At 43.3% G+C, this 23,506-nt stretch overlaps 2 protein-coding genes across 2 annotated transcripts; one reads left to right on the top strand and one right to left on the bottom strand.

Moving 5' to 3' along the window:
* Positions 1 to 281: 281 nt before the first annotated feature.
* On the bottom strand, positions 282 to 14,263 carry LOC119556751 (gastrin/cholecystokinin type B receptor). The gene is made up of 5 exons (XM_037869172.1): positions 13,460 to 14,263; positions 2,902 to 3,102; positions 2,559 to 2,837; positions 1,074 to 1,257; positions 282 to 1,000 (listed from the first exon to the last, which is right to left on the bottom strand). The coding sequence occupies exons 1-5, from the start codon at positions 14,028 to 14,030 to the stop codon at positions 514 to 516; spliced, it is 1,722 nt and encodes a 573-aa protein (XP_037725100.1). The 5' UTR covers positions 14,031 to 14,263; the 3' UTR covers positions 282 to 513.
* Positions 14,264 to 16,293: 2,030 nt separating this feature from the next.
* LOC119557140 (coactosin-like protein) lies at positions 16,294 to 23,332 on the top strand. The gene is made up of 3 exons (XM_037869722.1): positions 16,294 to 16,637; positions 22,682 to 23,005; positions 23,066 to 23,332. The coding sequence occupies exons 1-3, from the start codon at positions 16,587 to 16,589 to the stop codon at positions 23,180 to 23,182; spliced, it is 492 nt and encodes a 163-aa protein (XP_037725650.1). The 5' UTR covers positions 16,294 to 16,586; the 3' UTR covers positions 23,183 to 23,332.
* The last annotated feature ends 174 nt before the right edge of the window (positions 23,333 to 23,506 follow it).

Here is a 23,506-nt window from a genome sequence, read left to right as displayed (position 1 = left end):
TTCATGAAGAACACCTCCAGCTATATAATGACAGGCGGATGGACCCACATCCAGGTCATAAACGGCTTTTCCCAAACTTAGCTGTCACCTTTTAGGTGCTGTTCCAAGCTTGCAATTAAAACTCTCACTTGGGGCCCCATAAACTGTGGACGAAAGCAGCTGCCAAAAGCGTTTCGAGTGGGCGCCATGCTCGTCACCCCGTGGAAATGACATTAAGGGAGTTCCACTTAATATCCAAACACTGACCCATAGCAATTCCAGCTTTAATAATCGAAACGGCATTAGTTTTACTCTGTTTATTAGCGGCAACCTTAGGAAGTTCAATTGAAACACCGATAGACTAGCGTCTGAGTTATTTTACGAGTACGATCATAATCACAAGTAGGTAAAAAAAATACATACTTCCCTTAAAAAAAAAACACACACGAAGTGACTTTATGGTACATATTTACACCGATCCTCTGGGCGAGTCCTTGAAGAGTCCCGGTCGAGTCCTGGCGGGTCCCCAATAGCTTACAGCTGAGGACTTTCGGCTCTGTTGGTGGTCACCACCGAATTGAGTAGCTCGTGGCGCGAGCGACTCCGCCAGGTGCCCATACCCATGGCCAGGCCGGGATTGAGACTGATGTTGGTGTTGGCATTCGCATAGACACCTTGACCCGGGCCCGCCTGGCTGGCGGAGAGCCCGAAGGCGGCACCGCCACCGGCACCGCCTCCACGGCGCCAGGGCAGCCCCTTGAAGGTGTCCACAAAGGCGCGCCGGAAGCTGGCGTTCATGAAGCAGTAGGTGATCGGATTGCAGCAGCTGGAGGAGTAGGCCAGCAGCTGCAGGAAACTGATGGCCGTGTAGTCCACGTACTCGTACACCACCGGCCCAATGAGCATGACCATCGTGTTGATCACGTACAGCGGCGTCCAGCAGATGAAGAACTCCAGCACCAGGACGAACAGCATCTTGACCACCCGCTTCTTGCTCTCCAGGGTCTTGGCCTCGTTGGATCTAAGTTGGTTACAAGAAACCGGGTGAGAACGGCTGTGGGAGTGACAGTCCGGGAATCCGTCTTGAATCGTACCTGCGAAGAGCCGCATCGTGGATGCGGATACTTGGCGAGGAGGTCTTGGCCAGCGTCACCGTCGTCGTGGTGGTTGTGGTGATCACAGTTGGAGCAGTCGTTCTCGTTGTCAAAGTTGTCGTGGCTGAACTAGCTGCTCCGCCAGCAGGTCCCTCTGCATTACCATTGTTGTTGTTACTATTTTCTGCAAAGACCACATACCAACAACAATATATCAAATAAATATATTTATAATGTCAGGAATAAGTTTACCGCGCAGAGCGAAATGCCTTTTATGCATATATATTCTGAATCAGTCCAGCCAGTTTTCAAACTATATGCAAATATAAACTCAAAATATTTCTTTCTATCGGACAACCATATCCCATAACCATAAAAATGATCAGAAAACTAAAAGAAAACAAGAAAGAGCGCTATAGGCCAGTGCCTTGACTATCGGATACCCCTTACTTTGTTACCCAAAATAAGCCTCCAGATGGCGCAATCAATTTAAACGTAGAACTAAAGAAGACATTTTTTAAAGTTTATAGTTAAATTTCTTTTCCTGTTGAACATTTTCAATCTTTCTTAAAGAAAAAATAAATAATTTTCACATCTGCATACAGTTTTAGAATGTCTTTACGAGTTCATCACCTTACCCTACAACTTTTAAAAGAAAGCTAACCTCGGCTGGCCGAAGTTTCTATACCCTTGCTGGTCGTTCCCGTGGGAGCATTGTATGTACAGAGCTTCCGATTTTTAGAAAACTTAAAACTAACTACAAAAATTTTAAGGCAATGCTCCATTTCAATTTTTTACCGTGTATGTTTACCGAAAACGAAATATGATATGGTATATGTATTATTTTGACATTAATTATCCGATCTTTCCTTTGGCAGCTATAAGATGACGTCGTCTGATTCGATTAAAATTTTATTCGAAATTCAGAAATATTAAAAGATTAATATATAATATATAATGTGACAAAAATGTTCAATTGTTTTTGTAGTAGGCCAGGCCACACAGCCGCGAATTAAATATCCGCCGCGATTCCTTAAGAATTCGCGTAACCGTTAGGCAAATTAGGCATAAAATTAAAAAAAAATCGCCGCGATTTGGGGGTGAGGAGCGTAAGCTAGAGGATTACCGCATTTTTTAATTAGTTGTAAATTTCGAATTTAATTTAATAAAAATCGGACGACTCTAACATATTGCTGTCAAAGAAACGGTCAAAAATTAATGAAATAATTATTTTTTAAAAAATTGTGCTGTGTTGATTTTAATCGTATTTTCTTTTACTCTGGGATATAGAATATTTTAACTTTTCAGCATTACGAATTTAATTTTACACAAATATCACTGAAGCTAGCAACAATCCCTAATAATTTAACATGGTGTTACTAACAGTGATTATTTCTTACAACTGCAAGGGTATACAAACTTCGGCTTGCCGAAGTTAACTTCCTTTCTTGTTAAAGTTTATACTTGGTACGGTAGTTATCCTACCGTTATAGACTGCGGTGGCGGTCAGGACCAGGATGCAGTTGCTGCTGCTTGTGCCCGGAGTGGGTCCGCCTCCGCCGGTCGGTCCTGCGGATGCGGGTACTGATTGCTGCAGGATCCGGCCACTGTCCTTGGCCATGCCCACGTAGAGGGTCCGCGTGATGAGGATGTAGGCCACGCAGAGCACCAGCAGCGGCAGGACGAGCAGCAGGAAGTCCAGCAGGATGTTGTAGAAGAGCTCGTAGCCTTGGTCGGGCCAAAATTCGCGGCACTTGCAGTAGCCTGTGAATTAGAGAGAGGTGCATAACAACTGGGTGGGCCTTTCCCGGGTTAGGCGCGTACTCACCGGGTCGACTGGTGGGTATCAATTGACTGAAGATGGCAATGGGGGTCATGCACAGAATGCCGCCCAGCCAGATGAAGCCGATGATCTTGTAGGCGTGGCTAATCGTCTGCCAGGATCGCGAGCGGAGCGGATGGCAAATGGCGTAGTAGCGCTCGCAGGATATGGCCACCAAGGTCCAGGAGGAGACGGCCACGGAGGCGGCTGAAAGAAGGAGCACGGAATGGGTTAAGTTGAAACCTTTAACGATGGCGTACACCACGACCGCACCCTGCGGAAATGTCTCCGTGTCTAGCTCCCTGTCAAATCGCTTTCATTAGAAAGTCCTTTTGCCCGCCCTCGCTGCATTTTAATTACACAATTTGCATATTAAAACCAGACGGGCTCGCTCACTTCACACTTCTGTGTGTTCTTGGCCAGAATGTGGCAAACAGAACACGATGCAATTTGTGGAAACTGCAATTAAACAATTCCCTTGCCACTGCTTTTCTCCTGCCCAGTCTACCGTTTGTCCGCCTGACATGTAAACCTATTAGTAGAGTCCCCATTATAAAGCAATTTACTGTCACATTCTCCGCGGCCCACACATTCCATGGGGTGCGATTTCCATTGACAAATATCGATGGTATTGTATGCAAACAAGTGTGGCTACACATGTATGTCCATTAGGGTGGACCTATGAAAGAACTCCAAATCGGTCAATTTGGTCAAGTCGGTCTTGTTTCACTAAAACACCAACCATACGCTGTATAATACGGTTTCTTAAAAATGATTTTGATACGATGGTATGGTTTCAGCGGAAGAACGTCACAATAAAATATTCAGGAAAACATTTTAAGCACAAGTCGCTTTGGGGCCTAAGCCAAAGTAATATCTATTTTAAAAGTCAGTTTTTATTAAAACAAGATAGAACGATATAGGCGAGTGCTTCAACTATCATATACTCATTACACTGAAAACCAACTCAACTTGTTACCAGATGGTCAAATTGAAAGCATTTTAGCATGTCGATGGATATAAACGAAAAACAAGAAAGGAAGCTAACTTCGGCACGCCATAGTTTCTACACCTTAGCTGGTCGTTCCCGTGGGAGCATTGTATGTACACCCCGCAACAACGCCACCAAACGTCGATTCATTTATTTGCTAATATCTTCTTAAAGGATAGTCCGATTTGGACAATTTTTGGCAAGAAGATAGATATTGGGCGCTAGATAGGCAATAGCGTGTGCGTGTGGGCGTTAGAGTGGGCATGGCACCCTGCTTAAATAAACTTGCGCAGCTTTTATAGATTCCGATATCTCAGCGATCATACGGACAGACGGACTTGGCTAGATCGACTCGGCTAGTGATCCTGATCAAGAATATATATACCTTATAAGGTCGGAAAGGCTTCTTTCTATCATACTTTCCGACGAATCTAGTAAACCCTTTTACTCTACAAGTAACGGAATTTAGTAATTTGGAACCATATAGTCCTTGAGATTGCTTAGCTTTTGATATATCATTCAAACTCACCCCTTAACGGGGTTCAACAAGTGACGATAGTTCTGATATCAACTTATGTGACGAAAAATTATTTTAAGTTCTGTGTGGCTAGTTGTTTTAATGATTGTGTACATACATATTAACGAAATAATATGGGGACGTCTTTTGGTCATGGTATTGAGGTGTACTAATTTTAAATCGAGCACTGTGTAATTAATTGATAGTTGCCAAATCGTATCTTGTTTTGTTAAATATTAACTTTCTTAATACTACTTCACACCATCATAAAAACCGAAATTTAAAGTAGTGGTAGTTATTACATAAGCCATAATGATTTTAGTGAACATTTTTTTAAGCTCCGAAAATAGTTTGGTTATGGTAAAAGTTGACAAATTCAATGTAGAGTGCCATGACTTTCCACTCATTCGAATTTGGGAACTTGGGGGTACCATATCCAGAAAGTTTCATTTTAGTACTGGCTTAGCCACAGTTCATATCAATTTTTCTTTACTCGTTTTACTCCAACATAAAAACGGAAATTTTACGAAGTGATAATTATTACAAAAACCGAAATATTTAAGTGAAATATTTCCCAAGCTTTGAAAATAATCAAACCATGGTAAGTCTAAGAATTTATACCCGTTAATCGTGGAGTAAAAAGGTATACTAGATTAGTCGGAACGTATGTCTGTCCGTCCGTATGAACGCTGTGATCTCAGAAACTACAAAAGCTAGAAAGTTGCGATTAGGCGTGCAGATTTTTGAAATTATTACGCAGCGCAAGCTTATTTCATAAATGTGCCACGCCCACTCTAACGCCCACAAGCCGCCAAAAACAGGCTTCTTTTATGCAAGACTAAAACTTAACAGAAATACATTGCTCCCGTCAAAACCTATCACTTAACCACAAGCCGCCCACAAACTTCGCGGATATCTCGGAAACTCTCAAAGAGAGAGAATTGGGATTTCAGAAATATATTCCGAATAAATAATATCATTTTCATATACTAGTTGTGTAAAAACAAAAAATGTTCCAGTTCTTTTACACCAAAATAAAATAAAACATTTTCGGATCCCACAGGATCCTCCTGGCTTTGCGGGGCTATCGATGCATTGATGGGCAGCTCCCACCAGGAAAACTAGCAAGACTGCGGACTATCCTCCGCGTCCGAGAGCCCATCGTGGGTGATCGCCTGGATCTGCGAGTTGGATCTGTCGATGGGTTCCATGGGCTGTGGCTGTTCCCGTTGCTGCTGAGGGGCTCCTGTCCGTTGTTGATTCTCGAGTGGTGCGTTCGGAGAGTGACCATTCGCGCCGTTACAAATTGACTCGCGTTGAGACCTCCAAGGGCACGCGTTTACGGTCACTATATTCTGCATATCGGGCCCGAAATCTGATTGCTTACGAGATTCTCTGATGTATCCGACCTTCAGATGCCAGCAGAAGTATACTATCTTTGAACACTGTTGGGATATTGGATCCTTGCTTTCCTCGTCGATATACGACTCAACAATCTCGTTTGGACAGAAGTCCGTTGGGATCCTCACAGCGATCCACAGTGCGACTAATGACGCTCCACCTGTCTGTTACCAGACAGGGTTCTGCAGAACCCGGATCTTGTAACAGACAGGTGGAGTGTCGTTAATCGCCCTGTGGATCCCTGTGAGGATCCCAACGGACTTCTGTCCAAACATCGAAGAAGATCGAAGAATTTGATGAATGGCAGAACAGAACAACAGAATGGCGGAACCCGCTAGACTAGCGGGTTTTGTCAATTTCTATTGTATTGGGACGAATAAATAAATTTAAGATAGTGTACTGACTCGAATATAATTTACTTTAATTTAATTTTAAATGCAATTGCAAGGAACATCTTATCAGATCGAAGAACTATGAGCTAGAGAGTTGGGATTTCAAATTACGATTCCTTAGCTTCTCATTCAGCGCAAGTTTGTTGTCCGAATGTGCCACGCCCATCTTCCGCGCAAGCTAAGTATCTGGTTCTGATAGTAGAGACCATCGACTACAGCGTTCTCTCTTGGTTTTTGCCTTTTTGATTGAGGTGAGCATCAGGCTTTACTTAGGTTCTGAGAAAATAAAGTATATTTATCCTGCCAACGTAATTATTTTTACACACCTTACCTAGGTGAAAAGGAGTATACAATTTTGAAGTAAAAGGTAAAGCCATCGATGCTCCATACAGCCAAAATGCTCCAAGAAGGACAATGGTAGTCTCTGGTAGAGTTGGAAATTGGTTTAGGATTTTTCAAAGTTGTCTAGTTGTTGATTACAATATACTCAACATATTACTAAATTTATTGAATGGTCCGAAGTAACAAATTTTTGCCATGTAGATGGGTATTGATAATAATTAAAAAAATATTTTACATGCACTTAAAGGCGTCTTTTCCCGAATTTCTAAGGCACTAACCGCTAGCGTACGTCGAAGGATAAACTTTTTTCTAGAACCTCAAAAAGAAACGTTTCAGAAAATGGGAACTAGAAATGTCTGATTTTAAGAAGTAGGCCTTAGAAAAAGAACATGGGCGTAGTCATTAAAAGTAACAAGAAAGGAAGTTAACTTCGGCAAGCCGAAGTTTGTATACCCTTGCAGCTATACTTATTAAATTTAAAAGTACAAAAAATGATATATCCAATAGTATAAGATAATATGTCAAAAAACACCGAAGCTATAATTTGTTTCATATTATTTTTCCACCAATTTTCCGATCGTTCCTATGGCAGCTATATGATATAGTCGTCCGATTTCGATAAACATTTAATTCGAAATTCAAAACTAATTTAAAAATGTTATTTCCAAGCTTCCAAGCTACAAAACACCAAAGATATAAATTTTTAAAATATTTTTTTCTGATTATTCCTATGGGAGCTATAAGATATAGTTGTCCGATCCGGCTGGTTCCGACTTATATACTACCTGCAAAAGATATACGACTTTTGGGAAAGTTTCAGCCCGATAACTTTAAAACTGAGAGACTAGTTTGCGTAGAAACGGACGGACAGACGGACAGACGGACATGGCTAGATCGACTCGTCTAGTCATGCTGATCAAGAATATATATACTTTATGGGGTCGGAAACGTCCCCTTCACTGCGTTGCAAACTTCTGACTGAAATCAATATACCCTCTGCAAGGGTATAAAAACCAATTTCCACCATTTTCGTCGAACCAAACACGGTCCACTCTAATCCGCCTTGCCGTGGGGCTGCATTGTCACATTTGCCTCGCGCTCAGTCGCGTTTGCTGAGTTAACCCCCTGAAATTGAAGTTTACTTTTGATTGACGGGCGGTGTGTAACGCTCTAAGCCAGAAATACTTGCAGGTGGGCGCTTAAACTTAAAACAAGCACCCATTTCCACATTGGTTTTTCGCTCGCTCAACTTTAAGGCTTTTCGGCTAAGCATTTTGATTGATTCGCCGCCTGGCTGCCGCGGAACGTCTTGACAACTAAATCATTTCGAGATGCCAATACGATCCGTGGCTGTACATGTGCCACCGCACCATACATACCTAATACCCCATACCCCATTCCCCAGTCCCGATTGCCTATGCTCTCACTCGGTGCGTAATTCAATTGGCAAATGCAAAACTGACGGCAAATAAGGCGGCGGCGTCGGCAAATGATGAACCCAAATTGAATTCGATGCCATCCCCGGTTCCACGTCCAAGATGTTTTTCTTTTGGCAACTGATTGAATTTGATTTGTGTGGAGAGCGGGCAGCAGCACGCCTTTAAGGCCAGAAAAAGGACATGGACGAGGATGTGGCTGTGGATGAGGATGTGGAACGGGCAACCCCCAGACGTGTTGAGCATATTACGCATACGACACGCAGTCCTCGGTCCCGCATAAATATGCGACTCTGACAGGCCGGAATTTATAAGCGTCAGTTGGGTGATAAAATTTGATTGCCGCAAATAAAAAGGCCACACTCAGCAAAAACTAAGGCCACACTTTCCTTTTCATTTATGGAAAGAAACTCATTTGCCTAAGTATTCGTTGAAGAGGATTCTTCTCTCTTGACAAAGCCGTTTTTATCGTGGAATACAATTACGCCTACTTGAGTTCTTATAAGTCTTCATATTTCCATCGACTTAAAGTTCTTATTTCTGGTTGAACCAGGTACTTCAACGCGCTGTTAATAAACTATATGAAGAACTTACTTGTTTACAGAAAAATGTTTTAGGTGTTACTTCATCACATTCGTATACAATTTTTTATTAAGTCCCTAAAACTTTGCTCTAAACTTGAGCTACTCTGGGTATTCCCTAAACTGTTGATTTGCTGAATTGTTAAAAATTCGACAGAAATTTTCAGCAATTGAGGGCACTACACTAAATGCTTCCTGTTGAATTTTCAAACAGTTGTGACTGTTGGTAAAGTTTTCGGATAAAAAAATTATGTACTTTTTATTTTTTATTGTAACGTAGTGTTATTATTATTAATACGGTGAGGAAAATTAAATATATACTATCTAATTTGACCTTAAATAAATCATGTGTACTGGGTACACTAAAATGTTACAGAAGTGAAATAAGGTGAAAACTCTGGTTTTCAGCATCCTGACTATTTTAGAAGCATTCATCCAATTTTAAAAATGGAAATTAAATTTGCATTGCTGTTTTCTACAGATACAGATGAATTTCTTTCGGTGTGCAATAACAATGAGCGCAAAGACCGCAAAAATTCGCTTTGACCAGTCTGACAGTGGAGTAAATACATCTGGGGGAGAAGGCGTTTGCGTGCCTGTCGCTCGAAAGGAACTTGGTCCTGTGATTACATCTGCAGGCGTTCCAGGTTCCTGTCGCCTGTCGCTCCACTTAGCAGATTGAGTGCTCCTCAGATGATGTAACATATTGCCTGGGCAGAGGGCTCCCTGGATGTGGATGTGATACCCAGGAGGCTGGCAAAGGAGCTGCCGGAATTAGAAGTACTTCTCGCCTCTTTTTCGGCCAACTCTTTAAATTAGTTTGGCATCATTTTGAGTGACTGACAACTAGATTCGGCCGCTGATGAAAGGTTGACAGTGCGGAAAAATACTCCTGACTTGGAACACTCGGTGTTAGCAGAGATTTCGGGCAAAGATCTTAGGGCGAAAACGAGTGCTCTTCAATTACCCCAATTTTAAGGATAAACTCCCCAATAAGTATAAATTTCCCTTGCAAATTGTGCACACTGTCGGCGAATTCGTAGAGTACTCTCTTGTGTTCAACCCAATATCCAAGGAAACCAAGGTCTCGGGGCAAAACTCATTTAAATTCAATGATTCGGGCTCACAAATGCATTCGTTTTAATGCGAAGATTTCCACCCGCGAGGGGTGGGGACTTCCCCAAAAGCCTGCCAATGGCAAAGTTTGATGAAAAACGAAATCAGAGTTTGCCGAAAATTCTATTTAAGTTGAAAGAGAAACAAAGTTGCTAAAACGCCCGGCGCTCGCTTTTTATCGAATTAAGTACTCCAAAGTGGGCGCCCACTTGGCTAAGCTATCATCCAGGAGGTACCACCTCGACGCCCCTAATCCCAGGCCCCGGCCCAATTTCACATGTCTGAAGCAGGTTCAGCCGAGCATCGCTCGGTGATATTAATATTGTTTTCAAGTGTTTCATTTCGAATTTCAGACTCAAGATTTGCCGCTCTGCGGGCCACTCTCCACGTGCACATGGCATGCGGGGCCAATGGAGGTTGCTGCCTCAGCCGAATGTGCATTAATTAAAAAACTTCATGCTTAACAAATCCCAAAAGGCAGCAAAGTTTTCTAACAAAGCCCTCGAAAGCGACAAAGTTGAGGCTGCAAGTTTCTGCCATAGCCAAAGGCCAAAGCCACTTTTCCTGGGAAATGTTCCCAGCATTATTTATGGACAACACTCATTCTTATGCCTGATAACAGCAATTAGCCAAGGAGTAGAGAGTGTTGGCCGTTGGCTAAAAACTCATCAGGCAAATGGTGCGCGTTGCCCAGCACTGGCTCCCCTTAGGAACCCCGTTCTACCCCGTTCTACCCCGTTCCAATCCATTGTCTGGCCCCAGCAGGTGGCTTCTGGACTTCAACCCACTATCTCCGCACACATGGGCTCCCAAACAAGAACCGATGTAAAGGACACTTTTTGCATTCCGTACAATGTGTACATAACGCCCGAAAACTGATGTCGAACACATGTTTCGCAGTTTATGCGGCCTAAAACGGATCCCGTGGACCGGCCACAAATGTTAACAAAAAAAAAATGAAATGGAAAACAACGAGGTGCGTCGAAATTGGTTTTTGGTTCAACATCAAATTTGACTCCGCTCTTGAGTGGGGAGCGCGGGCAACCCAGCGTGCTTTTTTTTACACCTTTCCCACACTTCAACACTATATACATAAATACGCCACCTTTATACTCCCTGCTGATCTCAAATCAGCAAAAGGTTCTGCCCCAAAATCGAACTTTAACTCGTTTAAGCACTTCAGATTTTATTGCCTTCGACAACGGTTCAAAACAGTGCTGCCAACTTTCTCGCAAGGCAGTATAATAAAATCGGGAGAAATTTTTTCATGTTGGAAAACAGAAAAATAGACACTTTCTATATAAACAAGATTCATTTCCCTCAAATTTCCTATACATTTGTTGCGCTAGTTGTATGATTTCATGCGTAAAGATTGTTTGGCATTTAAGCTATTTTTTGCAATACACATTTTTCAAGTAGAAGCTAGTCTCTTGATAGCCACATAGTTTTAAGACATTTGCTAAGAACAATTCCAATAGAAAATAAGAATTTTGTGGGCATATTATACAACTTTTTATAGTTTACGCCAGAAACCAAAATAGAAGGAAACTGACATCACGTTTAAAAGAAAAATATATATAAATATATATAAAAATATATATCTTTTTTTAGGTTTCCAGTTAATTTGAAGCATTCATTTCCTTTTTTTAGGTAGAGATTGTCCTAATTCAGCAGTCAGCCGGCCAAACAATAACATTTTTATTTCATTTGTGTGAGTAATTTGCACTCATTGATTGAAACAATTTTTCGCAATAAGAATTGTTCGGATGCCAATTTTGCAGATGTTTTTTGGAAACTATTCCAATAGAAAACAAGATTTAGTTTTGTAGACATCAGGAATTGCATTCTGTTAAAAAAGTATTTGATGGGCAATATCTGAAACCAAAATATGGTTGAATGAAAGAAAAGTGGCAGCACATTTTAAAGAAAACATTTTTAATATTGTTAGATTTTCAATTAAATTGTAGCATGTATGTTATTCGTAGAAGTTGTTTGCCCCAACTTTAACAACTTCTCGCTATAGAAATAGTTCAAGCAAGCGGTAGTCTTTTTAAAGCTTATTAATTAGTTTTCAGATAATTTTTAAAAACTATTCCAATAAAAAAACTTTCATTTGTATAGGATTTTGCACAGGGCTGCTTGCCGGTGTTGTACACTGTTTGTGTGGCGCCAGAGATATTTCCCATACCCGCTTAATGGGAAGCTGCCCTTCGTTGGCCTAACTAAAACTATTTTTCGCAATAGAAATTGTTAAAGTAGTAGGTAATCTCTTCATAGCTACATAGTTTACAGATTTTTTTTTTGTAAACTATTCCAATAGAAAACAATATTTCACTTTGTGGGCATCAGGAAACCGAAATGCCTTTGAAAAAAGGGAAGATGACATCACTGGATGCGAAGCAGACTACCTTGGTGGCAAGGACCTTGTGCGAAGGTGACATTGTTCAGCCAGTCCACTCGCTGCCTCCACTCTTGAGTACTAAGCCTAAAGGAGGAGTCCCCTGTGGACACACCGCCCCCATACGCATCCTTTGCGGCCCAATGACTCTCGTTCCTTCGATGCCCCATGCCCCATGCCCCATCTCCCAAGGGCACCGCCTGGGCCAGTGCCCTTAGGATATCTGTTCCACCTGTAATTGTAATTGAAGACCCCCATCACGGCCGCGACCCTTGTCACATGCTGCATGCTGCAAGTTCCCCAGTGCGTGCCGCATGTACATGTCGCTGGGTATCAGTGGTCCGCCTCCTCCGCCTCCTTATCCACCCACATCCTGCCCCGCTGTGGTAATTGAAATGGTTATTTAATTCGCAGACTGTTGCGGGGACTGGGAGCAAAAGTATGCAATGCTTTTTGCACACGCCCGCCTTGAATTGCGCAGCCAAGTATGCTACGCATTTGCGTTTGTTTCTTCCCTGTCTCTATAGTTCCCTTTGCCATTCGAGATCCATTTCTACCAGCCCCAATGACGAACAGTCAACAGCCCTGACCAGGATTAACCAAACATACGGCTCACTATAAGCCACAACTCCTTGTTCGCAGTTCCAAAAACCTGGAGTATATATATATATATATAGACCTACTAATGCGCTATTCGCATAAACACAAAGAATGAGCCGTCCAAATCTCACTTAATTCTCCGCAGTATCTAAATAACGCCTACAAATGTCTTTTTAATCATGTCCAACTGTCGTTCTGGCAACGTGTTTGATTTGAAGTTATGTAACGGCCGCAGTCTCCTTCGGATGCAAAGTATCCTGTCATTAGGGACGACGGGACACTAGGACACTCTGCCCATAACAAGTCCTAATATTATGATTTCCGTTTTTGGTGCGTGGGCGTTTCTAGGGGAAACTTTCATATTGCTGGAAAATGCGACACGCACCACGTTAAAGGGGTAAACAGAGGCAAGGAAAAAGAGTAAAATGTATGCCCACCTTTTAACCAACTTGTTGTTCTGGGTTTATGGGGCTGCCCCTGGGAAGGAGCCAATAAAACGATCCACATGCGACGATAATCGTAAAAAATTATTTTAATGCTCCGCCGAGAAACCAGGCATCCATGGGAACCATCGGAACCCAGGTACCTCCCACTCCACCCCGCACATGCGGCACTAATAGGACCCCCAACTTATGTAATCGTAATTCCAGCTAATTGAAGGCTGGATCTGCCACCCACTATAATGGTGCCAGATAATATAATACTAGGTTTCCTTTAGGACGGCCCTCCGGTGTGAGAGGTCGTTACATCGCTGGTGAGGAGCCCATAAGGCATTTAGCGCCGCACTCACCTTGAGAGAACTGGAAGAGCTTGCAGAGGAACTCGCCGAAGATGAAGTTCCGCAGCAGGGTGCCCACCAGGGTGACGGGCATGCAGAGCACGCCCAGCAGCATGTCCGAGATGGCCAGGTTGAGCAGGAAAACGTTGGTGATGGTGCGCATCCGGCGGTTCTGCACCAGCGTCGAGATGACCAGCAGGTTGCCCAGCACCGCGCAGAGCAGGATCACGCTGTAGCTGGGTATCAGCCAGACGGGCATGCCAGTGGTGCTACTCCCCGGACTGGGACTCGAAGTGGATGCGGGACCTGGAACGGCACCTGGAGCGGCGGAACTGGTGCCCAGGGAGACGGCCAGCTCGGTGACCAGGTCGATGTCGATGTAGTCGGCGGTGGTGGTGCTGCCATTGCCCGCCAGGGAGGAGTCGGAGCCGGATCCCGTGTCATTGTATTGACCCACGGTGAGGGAAACTATGTGACCCGCCGCACTGGGCGCATTGGCATAGTAGTCGAGCAGGGCCCGATACGCAGACGCGGACACCGACGCCGTGCCCTGGTCGGCGTCCCCATCCTCGTAGTTGAACATCCCGGGAACCGGGAACCGGGAGGCCGGACGATCACTTGGCACCACCGGACATGTGCCGTTGGGTCACCAAAAAAAATAAATAAATAAGTTCACTCGATTGCAGTGGAAACGGCGACGCTTGCGCGCAGGCTGGCGGGGATTACTCTGGGCTCTGGGACTCCGCAGAATCCGAGGAGACGAGGAGGCGGCGGCTGCTGCCGGGAGATGGCTCGCCTGCTACCGTTGCGAGTGACGCGTCGTGGGCAACTGACGACTGGTGGACGAGGACGCCTCCGCTGCGCTGCGGAGTTGCCCCAACATGTTGCGTGGGCGACGGGGACGGCGCAAACTCACCACGGCAACTTGTGGCCAGCAGCATGTTGCCGGCTGGCCGGGCGGCACATGTTGCACGGAGGACGTTGCCTCCTGATTGGGACAAATTAACGGAGCAGAGCCACTGCATCGCGTCCCAGCTGCCCACGCTCCGGCAGATCATTTAATCAGTCGCATTCCGACGGCAGCTTAATCCGAGAAAACAGTCACTCCTCCCAGATAGCTCGGCTTGTTATTTGTACAACTGTTCTGTGCTAATTCCGCGGGTTGCATTCCCAGCCGACGGCTCTGAACAGTGCTGGCCTAGCCGGATTCATGGGTATAAATTTGAACTTAGAGCTAACTCCAGGAGCCCTTGCTAACGTATATATTTTATTATATTTTTGAAATTTGGTGACCCATATTCCTCCTTCCCTTTGCAGAAAGGTGCTTCAGGTCTATATTTCTAGGCCAACAGCTTGATTTAATGTTAGTTTTTGTAAAACGATATTTAAAAAAATAATCGTTTTGACAAAATAAAAAAATTATATATATTTTAACAATTTTCAATATATATGGACACTCAGGGAAATTCGTTGTCAAATCAAAATCAAACGATATCGTAAGTTAGGTAGCGCCAATTTTCTTGATCCAAGATCGGAAATTTAGCGTAAAGAACGAATAATACAATATCGAAATAATGACTTAGAGATCGAACGTTCTTGACCAAAAGCCTAAAAATGTATAGAAATAACTAATACTAAGATGGATTTGAGAAGGAAAAATTCTTAATTTTAAAACGAAAAGTTCTTTGTCAATGAACGAACTGTTCTTTATTTAAAAATGCGTTTACTCAACATTATTCAATTTACAATTTAAGTTAAATTTAACTCATAATTAGAGTTGAGCATATTTTTAATTTGTCTTATGTACTAAAAACCTTAAATAAAGATATCAGTGAGAGCCGAAAAAACTTTTACCGCGACCTCGGCTTGAACCTATGAACGCTCGCACTGCAGACACCCTAATCCTCTCGACTCGACTTAAAAGAGCGCAGACCAACGAGGCACAAGTACTCTCGGTCGATAAATGAGCATATCAACAAAAATGTATTCCTGTTTAAGCAATTTTATTTACGGGCATAAAACGTAAAAAAAAAAACAATATGCAAGAATTTAAAAAGACCTTATAAAAATTTTGGTATAAAATCTTATTGTACCGACGCGTCTAACAGCTAGTTACAAATGCTTCTTATTTTAAAAACGTTCGCCTTAAAAATTTCAAGAACGATTTGGTACATTTTTAAGAACGTTTGTTCTCAAATTATTCGTTCTGCATTGTATAGTACTGGCTTGGTGGCCCAGATCTACACTTCTTTACCGCTAAACTTAAACTACTGATAACGGAATTTTCAACGGAATACCTTCTTAGGTTTTCTGTATGAATCTCTTAAATTTTGAACAACCTTTATGGATATTTATTTAATCCGTTCTGTTTTCTTTAATATTTCTTGCTCTGTAATTTATTCATAGCTAACGTGTATTGTCTGATGATATTAATTGACCTTCACCGATTAATGTGTTTTTGGTCAAGTTAAGATGTCCTGATCTTTGGGGGTTTGGTGACCCAGATTCCAGATTTTTATTGATAAGCTGGGTCATTATACTAATCCCAATTTTCTTTCTGTGCATGGATAAAACACTAGCCAACATCTGGCTTTTTTTGGTGCTTGCTAAGTGCCTGCACTGAAAATGAAACTGAAAATGAAGCCAAATGCGGCGACGTCGTCGCATATCTTCCGCTCTCACTCGCTCCCCATGCTGCTGGCCCTGTCGCACCGCTGGACTTTTATCAGCTGCTGTGGGGCCTCTGCCGCGTCCGCTGCCAGTGCATCTCGCTCGCACCCACGGCGACTGCGCCGCCGACTTCGGCGGTCGGCACTTCGTTGGAGTTGCAGACGCCGGCACCGCCGCATTCGTGAGATACAACTCGTGGCAGTCGGACGAAGTTCAGCGGCTGCTCTGATATCTGGAACTGTGCTGGTTCTGTTCCTCCCTCTCTGTGCTTGCTTTTTTTTGGCGTTTTGTATTTTTGTTTTCGTTGTCACTTTGTCACCTTGCGAGCGGTCCACCCCACTCTCTCCGCCGGACTACTCCGTTCCCTCCGAGACTCATTCGCGATCCCCAGAAGATCCGAGACCCCAGAGGACCAGCATCCCAGCTGCACATCAAGACCAAATCCACTTCCAGAACACAGAGCACCAGCATGTCGGACGGCATCGAGGTCGAGCAATTGGTGGAGAGCAAGCCAAGAAGGGTGAGTAGTGGGGTGGGCAGGGGATAGTCGGGAGTCGGGAGTCGGGAGTCGGGAGTCGGGAGTTGGTAGTCCTGCTCCAGGGTCCAAGAAATGTGTGTGTATACCGGCAGGGGACGACCGAAAATTAAGAATTATAAAAGATTGGATGGGGCAGCCAGAGACCCAGAGAGCCGGAGAGCAGGCCACAAAGATATCTCTAAATGCACCGAGAGAAAAATATAATTGAAATGAAGATCATTGCATGTCTTTAAGCATTTTATTTGGATTTTAAATATTATTAAATTATATATATCAGTCTTCCATATGTTACCAGCAAGTAAAAATACGTCGATGGGTTATCGAACACTTTAATTGATTTGATAATGATATTAAATAAAGTAAATAGTGCAAAACTATTAAAGATCAATTTTATAAGTACCTTTGAAATCTTAAGATAGGCTATAGAAATGAATATGATCAAAAACAACAAAGATACAAGTTTTTCGTAATTTTTTCGAACTTTTCATTAGGTGTTATAGGATATAGGTTTTCGATCCAGCCCGTTCCTATGACCTATACTACCTGGCATAGCAAAAAAAAACTTTTGCAAATTTTTATCCCAATACTTTTAAGAGGAAAAGATTAGATTACGTAGAAACAAACATATAAAATGTATAGAGTCCGAATTGTCTCCTTCACCGAACTCCTGACTTTGCTATAATACCTTCTCCAAGGGTATAAGAATAATGACCAGCACTCGAGCCTTTCCTATATGCTAACCTTAAAAAGTCAAACTGATATTTTCGAAAACGTTAAATGGGTACCAAATATCCCTACGTTAAGGTATCTGTAAATTTAAAGCGGTTTTTTTCCGTGTATGGAGCGAATGGAGTTGCTGGAGCACAGGCCCATGCGGCGTGTGTGTATCTCTCTGGGCATGCGTGAGTGTCTGTAAATAACTCTGGCATTGGCTCGCCGGCGACTCCACAAGAACCGGCCGAGAGGGCCTGGGCCAGGGGAGGGCTTACAAGGGGATGTAGGGGGGCGCGGGGACAGGGCTCCCGAGGCATCATCATCATCCAACTTGAAACGATTGCGGGGGCGGATGCAGATTGCGAGGGCGACTCCGACGCCTTCGACGCGACGCGACGCACTGGGTGCATATCAAGTTCAAGTGCGTTTTCGGTGCGGCCACCGCTGCACTTGTTCTCGAGTCAGCGTCGATACCGATACCCGCCGGAGATGATGCCCTGTGGTTTATGCGGCCACCCCGTCTCCCTGGCAAACACGTATACCTTTCCAGATTACGGTGTTTGGCAACTGGGGGGGGGAGAAAACCGCTGCAGCGCTTATCTTTGGGGTTGTTTTTTCAGCTGATCGTGCAGATTCATGTGACTTTGGTGCCCAGCACATCAGTTGGGTTCGTAAACCTAATCTCTACGGTCATAATGATTCGGTCGGTTGGTCGAACAAAGAGTTCTTTCTTGGCCAGCCCAATAAATCAGACGATTTTAAGGCGTCCAAGTGGGCAGTTCACACCCTCCAATGTGCGAGAAGCGCTTCCTGACGCGCCAATTTTGGTCGTCCACTCCCCGAGTCGTCGTCACCTTCGGGCGGTATGAATCACGCACTCGCACCCCGAAACCCCCCGTTCGAAGGCCCCCCCACCCCATACGACTGCTCCTTTGTTTCCTGCTGCACTGTGTGCGAGGAGAGGCGACTCGGCGGCGAATCAGAAACAGAAACCCAAAATGAGAATGAGACATAGGGGTGGGGGGGAGGAACACCCGCAGCAGCAGCAGGCAATGACATATCGGCGGTCCCAGAGCCGGAGCAAGTACGTCATCGCGACTGCGCCGCAACAACTGGCAATTTGTCACTACATCGTTTTTTCTTGGCGTGTTCAAGGCGAAGCGGTTAATAACCGATTCGAAGGCTTTTATTGAAAATTTTCGAATTGCTCCATTGATTGACCGACTTTGTGAATCGCCATCTCGCATTTTGCACTCAATATGTCATCTGCATTGCCCCCCTATTCAATTGTAGTATTTTGTCACTAAAGCGAAGCGGTTAATAACCGATTCGAAGGCTTTTATTGAAAATTTTCGTATTGCTCCATTGATTGACCGACTTTGTGAATCGACATCTCGCATTTTGCACTTAATATGTCATCTGCATTGCCCCCGATTCAATTGTAGTATTTTGTCACTAAAGCGAAGCGGTTAATAACCGATTCGAAGGCTTTTATTGAAATTTTTCGAATTGCTCCATTGATTGACCGACTTTGTGAATCGTCATCTCGCATTTTGCACTCAATATGTCATCTGCATTGCCCCCCGATTCAATTGTAGTATTTTGTCACTAAAGCGAAGCGGTTAATAACCGATTCGAAGGCATTTATTGGAAATTTTCGAATTGCTACATTTATTGACCGACTTTCTCAATCGCCATCTCGCATTATGCACTCAATATGTTATCTGCATTGCCCCCCGATTCACTAAAGCGAAGCGGTTAATAACCGATTTGAAGGAATTTATTGTTATTTTTCGAATTGCTCCATTGACTGACATTATCTGAATCGCCAAGAATATTCCGCATTATGTACTCACTATATAATATGCATTGCCCCTACTTAATTTCCTTATTTTGTTTCCCCCAATTCAATTGTAATATTTTGTCACTGCGTTGTTTTTGCTTGGCGTAGCCAAGGCGAAGCGGTTAATAACCGATTCGAAGGAATTTTTGTTTTTTTTTATTGCTTCATTGACACGTTTTCTGAATCACCAAGAGTCGCCAAGCCGCATTATGCACTCACTATATTACATATATGCATCGCCCCCCAATTCAGTTGTATTATTTTGTCACTGAATCGTTTTTTCTTGGCGTGCCCAAGGCGAAGCGGTTAATAACCGATTCAATGTAATTTATTTGTTATTTTCAAACTGCTTCATGGATTGACCGATTTTGTGAATCGCCAAGAATCGCCATCCCGCATTATGCGCTCACCATATTATCTGCACCCCCCCTACTTCATTTCCTCCTTTTGTTTCCCCCGAATCAATTGTATTATTTGGCCTCTTATCTGAAATTCATTAGTCAACATAAAACAATTTCAATCCACATGTACATTGTACATACATAAAGAAAACGAATAAAACACAAAATGAAGTGCAGTGAGAAATTAATCGAATACTCTTACTTCGTTCATACTTCATTTTTAGCGTTATAAGCACATGAATATACCTATACAAGCAAGAGTTATTTTTAAATAATCCCACAATATTTGATGGTATATAGCCATATGTATGCAGATATTACCATATTTTATGATATATTCATATGTACAAATGCAGATATTACGCACAGTGAATACAGATAGGGAAATATCTTATGGTTGACAATTATTTTTCCAGTCCTTTGCTTTTTGAAGTCGACTCCGATCAGTTCATTATTTTGTATGAATCTGTTTGGAAATTCCTTGTTGCAATGTATTGTTGATACCTTTGGCAAGGGTATCAACATTGAGTTACGCGGTAAGTCAGTTCCGAGCACCTGAATCGGATTCAGTTTCGTTTTCGTTAGCAATTTTGATTTGCAGTATTATGCTTGGTTACGTTCAGCTGCAGTTTTAGCCATGTTGATGCTCCGCAGCCCCACTCATTGCCAGCATTGCAGGCGGCTGATATTGATAGATATAGAAATATGCACACATATATGCAGGCAATGCGATGAGCTGTATGAATGCACATATGGGCATAAATGGCTCATTACGTATCTATCGGACATGGTCGCATGCCATTTCATTGGAGCGAGCTACCTGGCAGATGGCTTTCCTGCTGAGAAGGTGGCAAACAAGCTGAGAAGAACGCACAACCAATTGATCAATTGATAAATTATAGTTACATATTTAATATACAATTTACGAAAATTAATTTCCTGTCGTCAAAACAAGGCTATAGCTCTGGCTTACGACTGATTTTGACAGTATTGCGATAAACTTGATCAATTATGGCAGTACTAATGGTTATCGCTCTCCATACAGATTTGTGAAACATGACACATCTGGATTTCCTTGGAACCAGGCTCTCTTTTCACTCCGAACCAGCCCTATATCTACAGTGTGACTAAGCGCCAACCTCTAGTGGGTTTTTATGGTGTGTTAAATTGAAACAGCCGAAAGGCTATAGCTCGATTTACTTAGCACTCTCTAATTGCCCAGGCGATCCCAAGAACATTATGTAATAAATCAATTTAGAAGTCTGTAGTTCTGCGGCACTTTCTTATCAATGTTTAGAGGCCGAACGGCGGAGGAGGGGCTCTTCTAGCCGGGCCTATCCCATCCGATCTTCGGGGTGCAGTCGCAGCCGCAGCCCAAATGGTGTGATCTAATTTGTCGTGTTGTCATTGTGTCAGAGCCAGAGATATGGCGGGACTGTGTGCGTCCGTTATCGGGCTTATCGGCTGGAAACTTAATTTCAGCTAATTTTAGCCATCAAATTGGCTCACGTACCCACAGAGCACAGGGCCACAGGAGCACCTACATATGTATGTATGGATCCCCTATCTGGCTTTGGGGGAATTTTGTGTATTTCGGTGGGTCATTTGCTGCAACGGTTTCTTCGTCGTCCGCTCTTTTTTGGCACAGTTCGCGTCCGCATCATTTCTTTTTTTTTTTGGTTTTGGGACTAATTAATTCAGACCCACGAAACGGGAGCTTCCGAGCTGTTCTATAGTTCTATGTGTTGTATACCTACCCATACCAAGTTCTCACCGAGCGATGCGATGCGTTGTGTTGTGAAAGTCGTCGCCCGAATCATCTTTGGGTTTAATTGTTTGGCTTTGATATTTTCGGCAGTCGTCGCTTTTCTAATTGATTTTTCTCACCAGACGCCGTACTCCCCGGTCATTGAACGCATTTTGGAGCGGGGCTTCTGCTTCTGCTCCACCTCGATCTCTATCTCTATCTTCCATCTGTATCTGTATCTGTATCCGTATCTCTGGACCAGCTTCAATGTCTATTTCTACTGCGTATCGTTCCTGTCTTCAAACCCGAGTTTGCGGCCAGTTATGCCAGCATTTCTCTTTGTTTGTTGTCATCCCGTTCCGACGACCCGAACGCACTTATCAAATCTCTGACCTGCTTTCTGTCGGCTTCTGATTGAAAATTGTCACGCTTAAATTACTTTTAATACAGCGATCCGCTTAAGACAATAGGGGAATAAAAGAGAGCGCTTCGTAGATAGGGTCGTTTTCCGACCCATAACTGTGTGTGGGTATTTTTATCAAACTCATCGATCCAATTACAGTCTTTTTGACGCTTTCCAAGTTCATACACTAGGCCTATTATGTATTACACATTTTCAAACTTGAACTTTCCGAAATCTTGCGGCATTTCATTTCTTAAGTTTCAGCTCACAAAAAACACATTTTCTGTTAAAGAACCATTTTTAAAAACAACTTAGGACCGAAACCCTTATAAGTATGAACAATGTTCAATGAACGTATATTTTTATATCTGGATAGAACCCTTATGGTATGATTATCAAAACATGGTATACCAACATGACATGCGGGTATTCTTTTAAAATTGATCTTATCATATGCACATCTGCATATCCATATACCATGTGTGCAACAAAAACATACTTTTATTGGTCTGCTTGCTAAGTTTATGAAGCACTAAAAGCCCAACAAATGGCTTTCCGTGAATCTGCCTGAAAGTAACGCCAGTGGGCGATGCAATGGCGTGCCTTTTTTAGGCGTTTTGTGGTAGCCTGACACGGAAACAAATTGAATTGAATAAACTATAAAATCGAAAGCGAAAGCCCCGATCAAGTCTGACTCATAGATGGCGCCGTCAAGAGCACTTGGCCGCTGGTTGAGTACATGAACTCATTCATTGCTGCCCATTGCCGCAGTCCAATGCACGATGGGCGGCCATGGTGATTCGCTTTGGCGGAACGAGGCGGACTTGGAATGCATGAACCAAAAGCATTCACTTCCGTCTGGGAACCTGGATCCTGTCTACTTGATTATAACGCCACTTCTTCCCTTCTTCCGCACAGATGCCACTGGCCACATCATTGGAGAAGGACTCGATTCGCGAGGCCTACGAGGATGTGCGCTCCGATCTCACCGACACCGAGTGGGCGGTATTCAAGTTCGATGGGGCCCAGATCATCGTCCACGGACGCGGGCAGTGCTTCGAGGAGTTCCGACAGCAGTTTGGTGACTCGGAACGCGCCTTCGGCTACATACGCATCCAGATGGGCGACGAGATGTCTAAGCGCAAGAAGTTCATCTTCCTGACGTGGATCGGCCAGGAGGTGGGCGTCATCCAGCGGGCCAAGATGTCCACGGACAAGGCGCTCATCAAGGATGTGCTTAACGTAAGTAGATCTATATATTTCGACGACGAGACAAGTTCCTATAACCCACATATCTTGCAGAACTTCGCCGTGGAACTGCAGGCGGGCGTGGAGGCCGAGCTGGACATTGAGCTCTTCCGGGAGGCGTTGAACCGTGCCGGAGGTGCTAACTACGGAACGGGTATCCGGGATAACTAAGCGGCCTCCAAGTTACTTTACATACTTTTTTTTTTGCATCTCTCAACCGCTTACCAAACTGAACCTTTCTCTTTAATTATTATGAATTAATTTTATGAAATTTAAAAACTGTACATTTTATGTAATATTATACAAGCAATTGTAACATTACTGGGTATCTATTTTTCCTCCCCAACTTTACTTGTTAACCAACTTTGATTATTTCACTGACAAGAATGGCATGTCCTCATTTTAATTATATTATATAGTAGATCACCTTAGAAGACCTTAATTTAGAACTGCTAAATTACTTTAACGATGATGGAATATTAAAGCTTAACATTC

This window comes from Drosophila subpulchrella, chromosome X (genome assembly GCF_014743375.2).
Source record: "Drosophila subpulchrella strain 33 F10 #4 breed RU33 chromosome X, RU_Dsub_v1.1 Primary Assembly, whole genome shotgun sequence".
NCBI classification, from domain to species: Eukaryota; Metazoa; Arthropoda; class Insecta; order Diptera; family Drosophilidae; genus Drosophila; species Drosophila subpulchrella.
The sequence above is the reverse complement of the archived record's forward strand: the minus strand, read 5'-3'. Positions and strand labels throughout refer to the sequence as shown.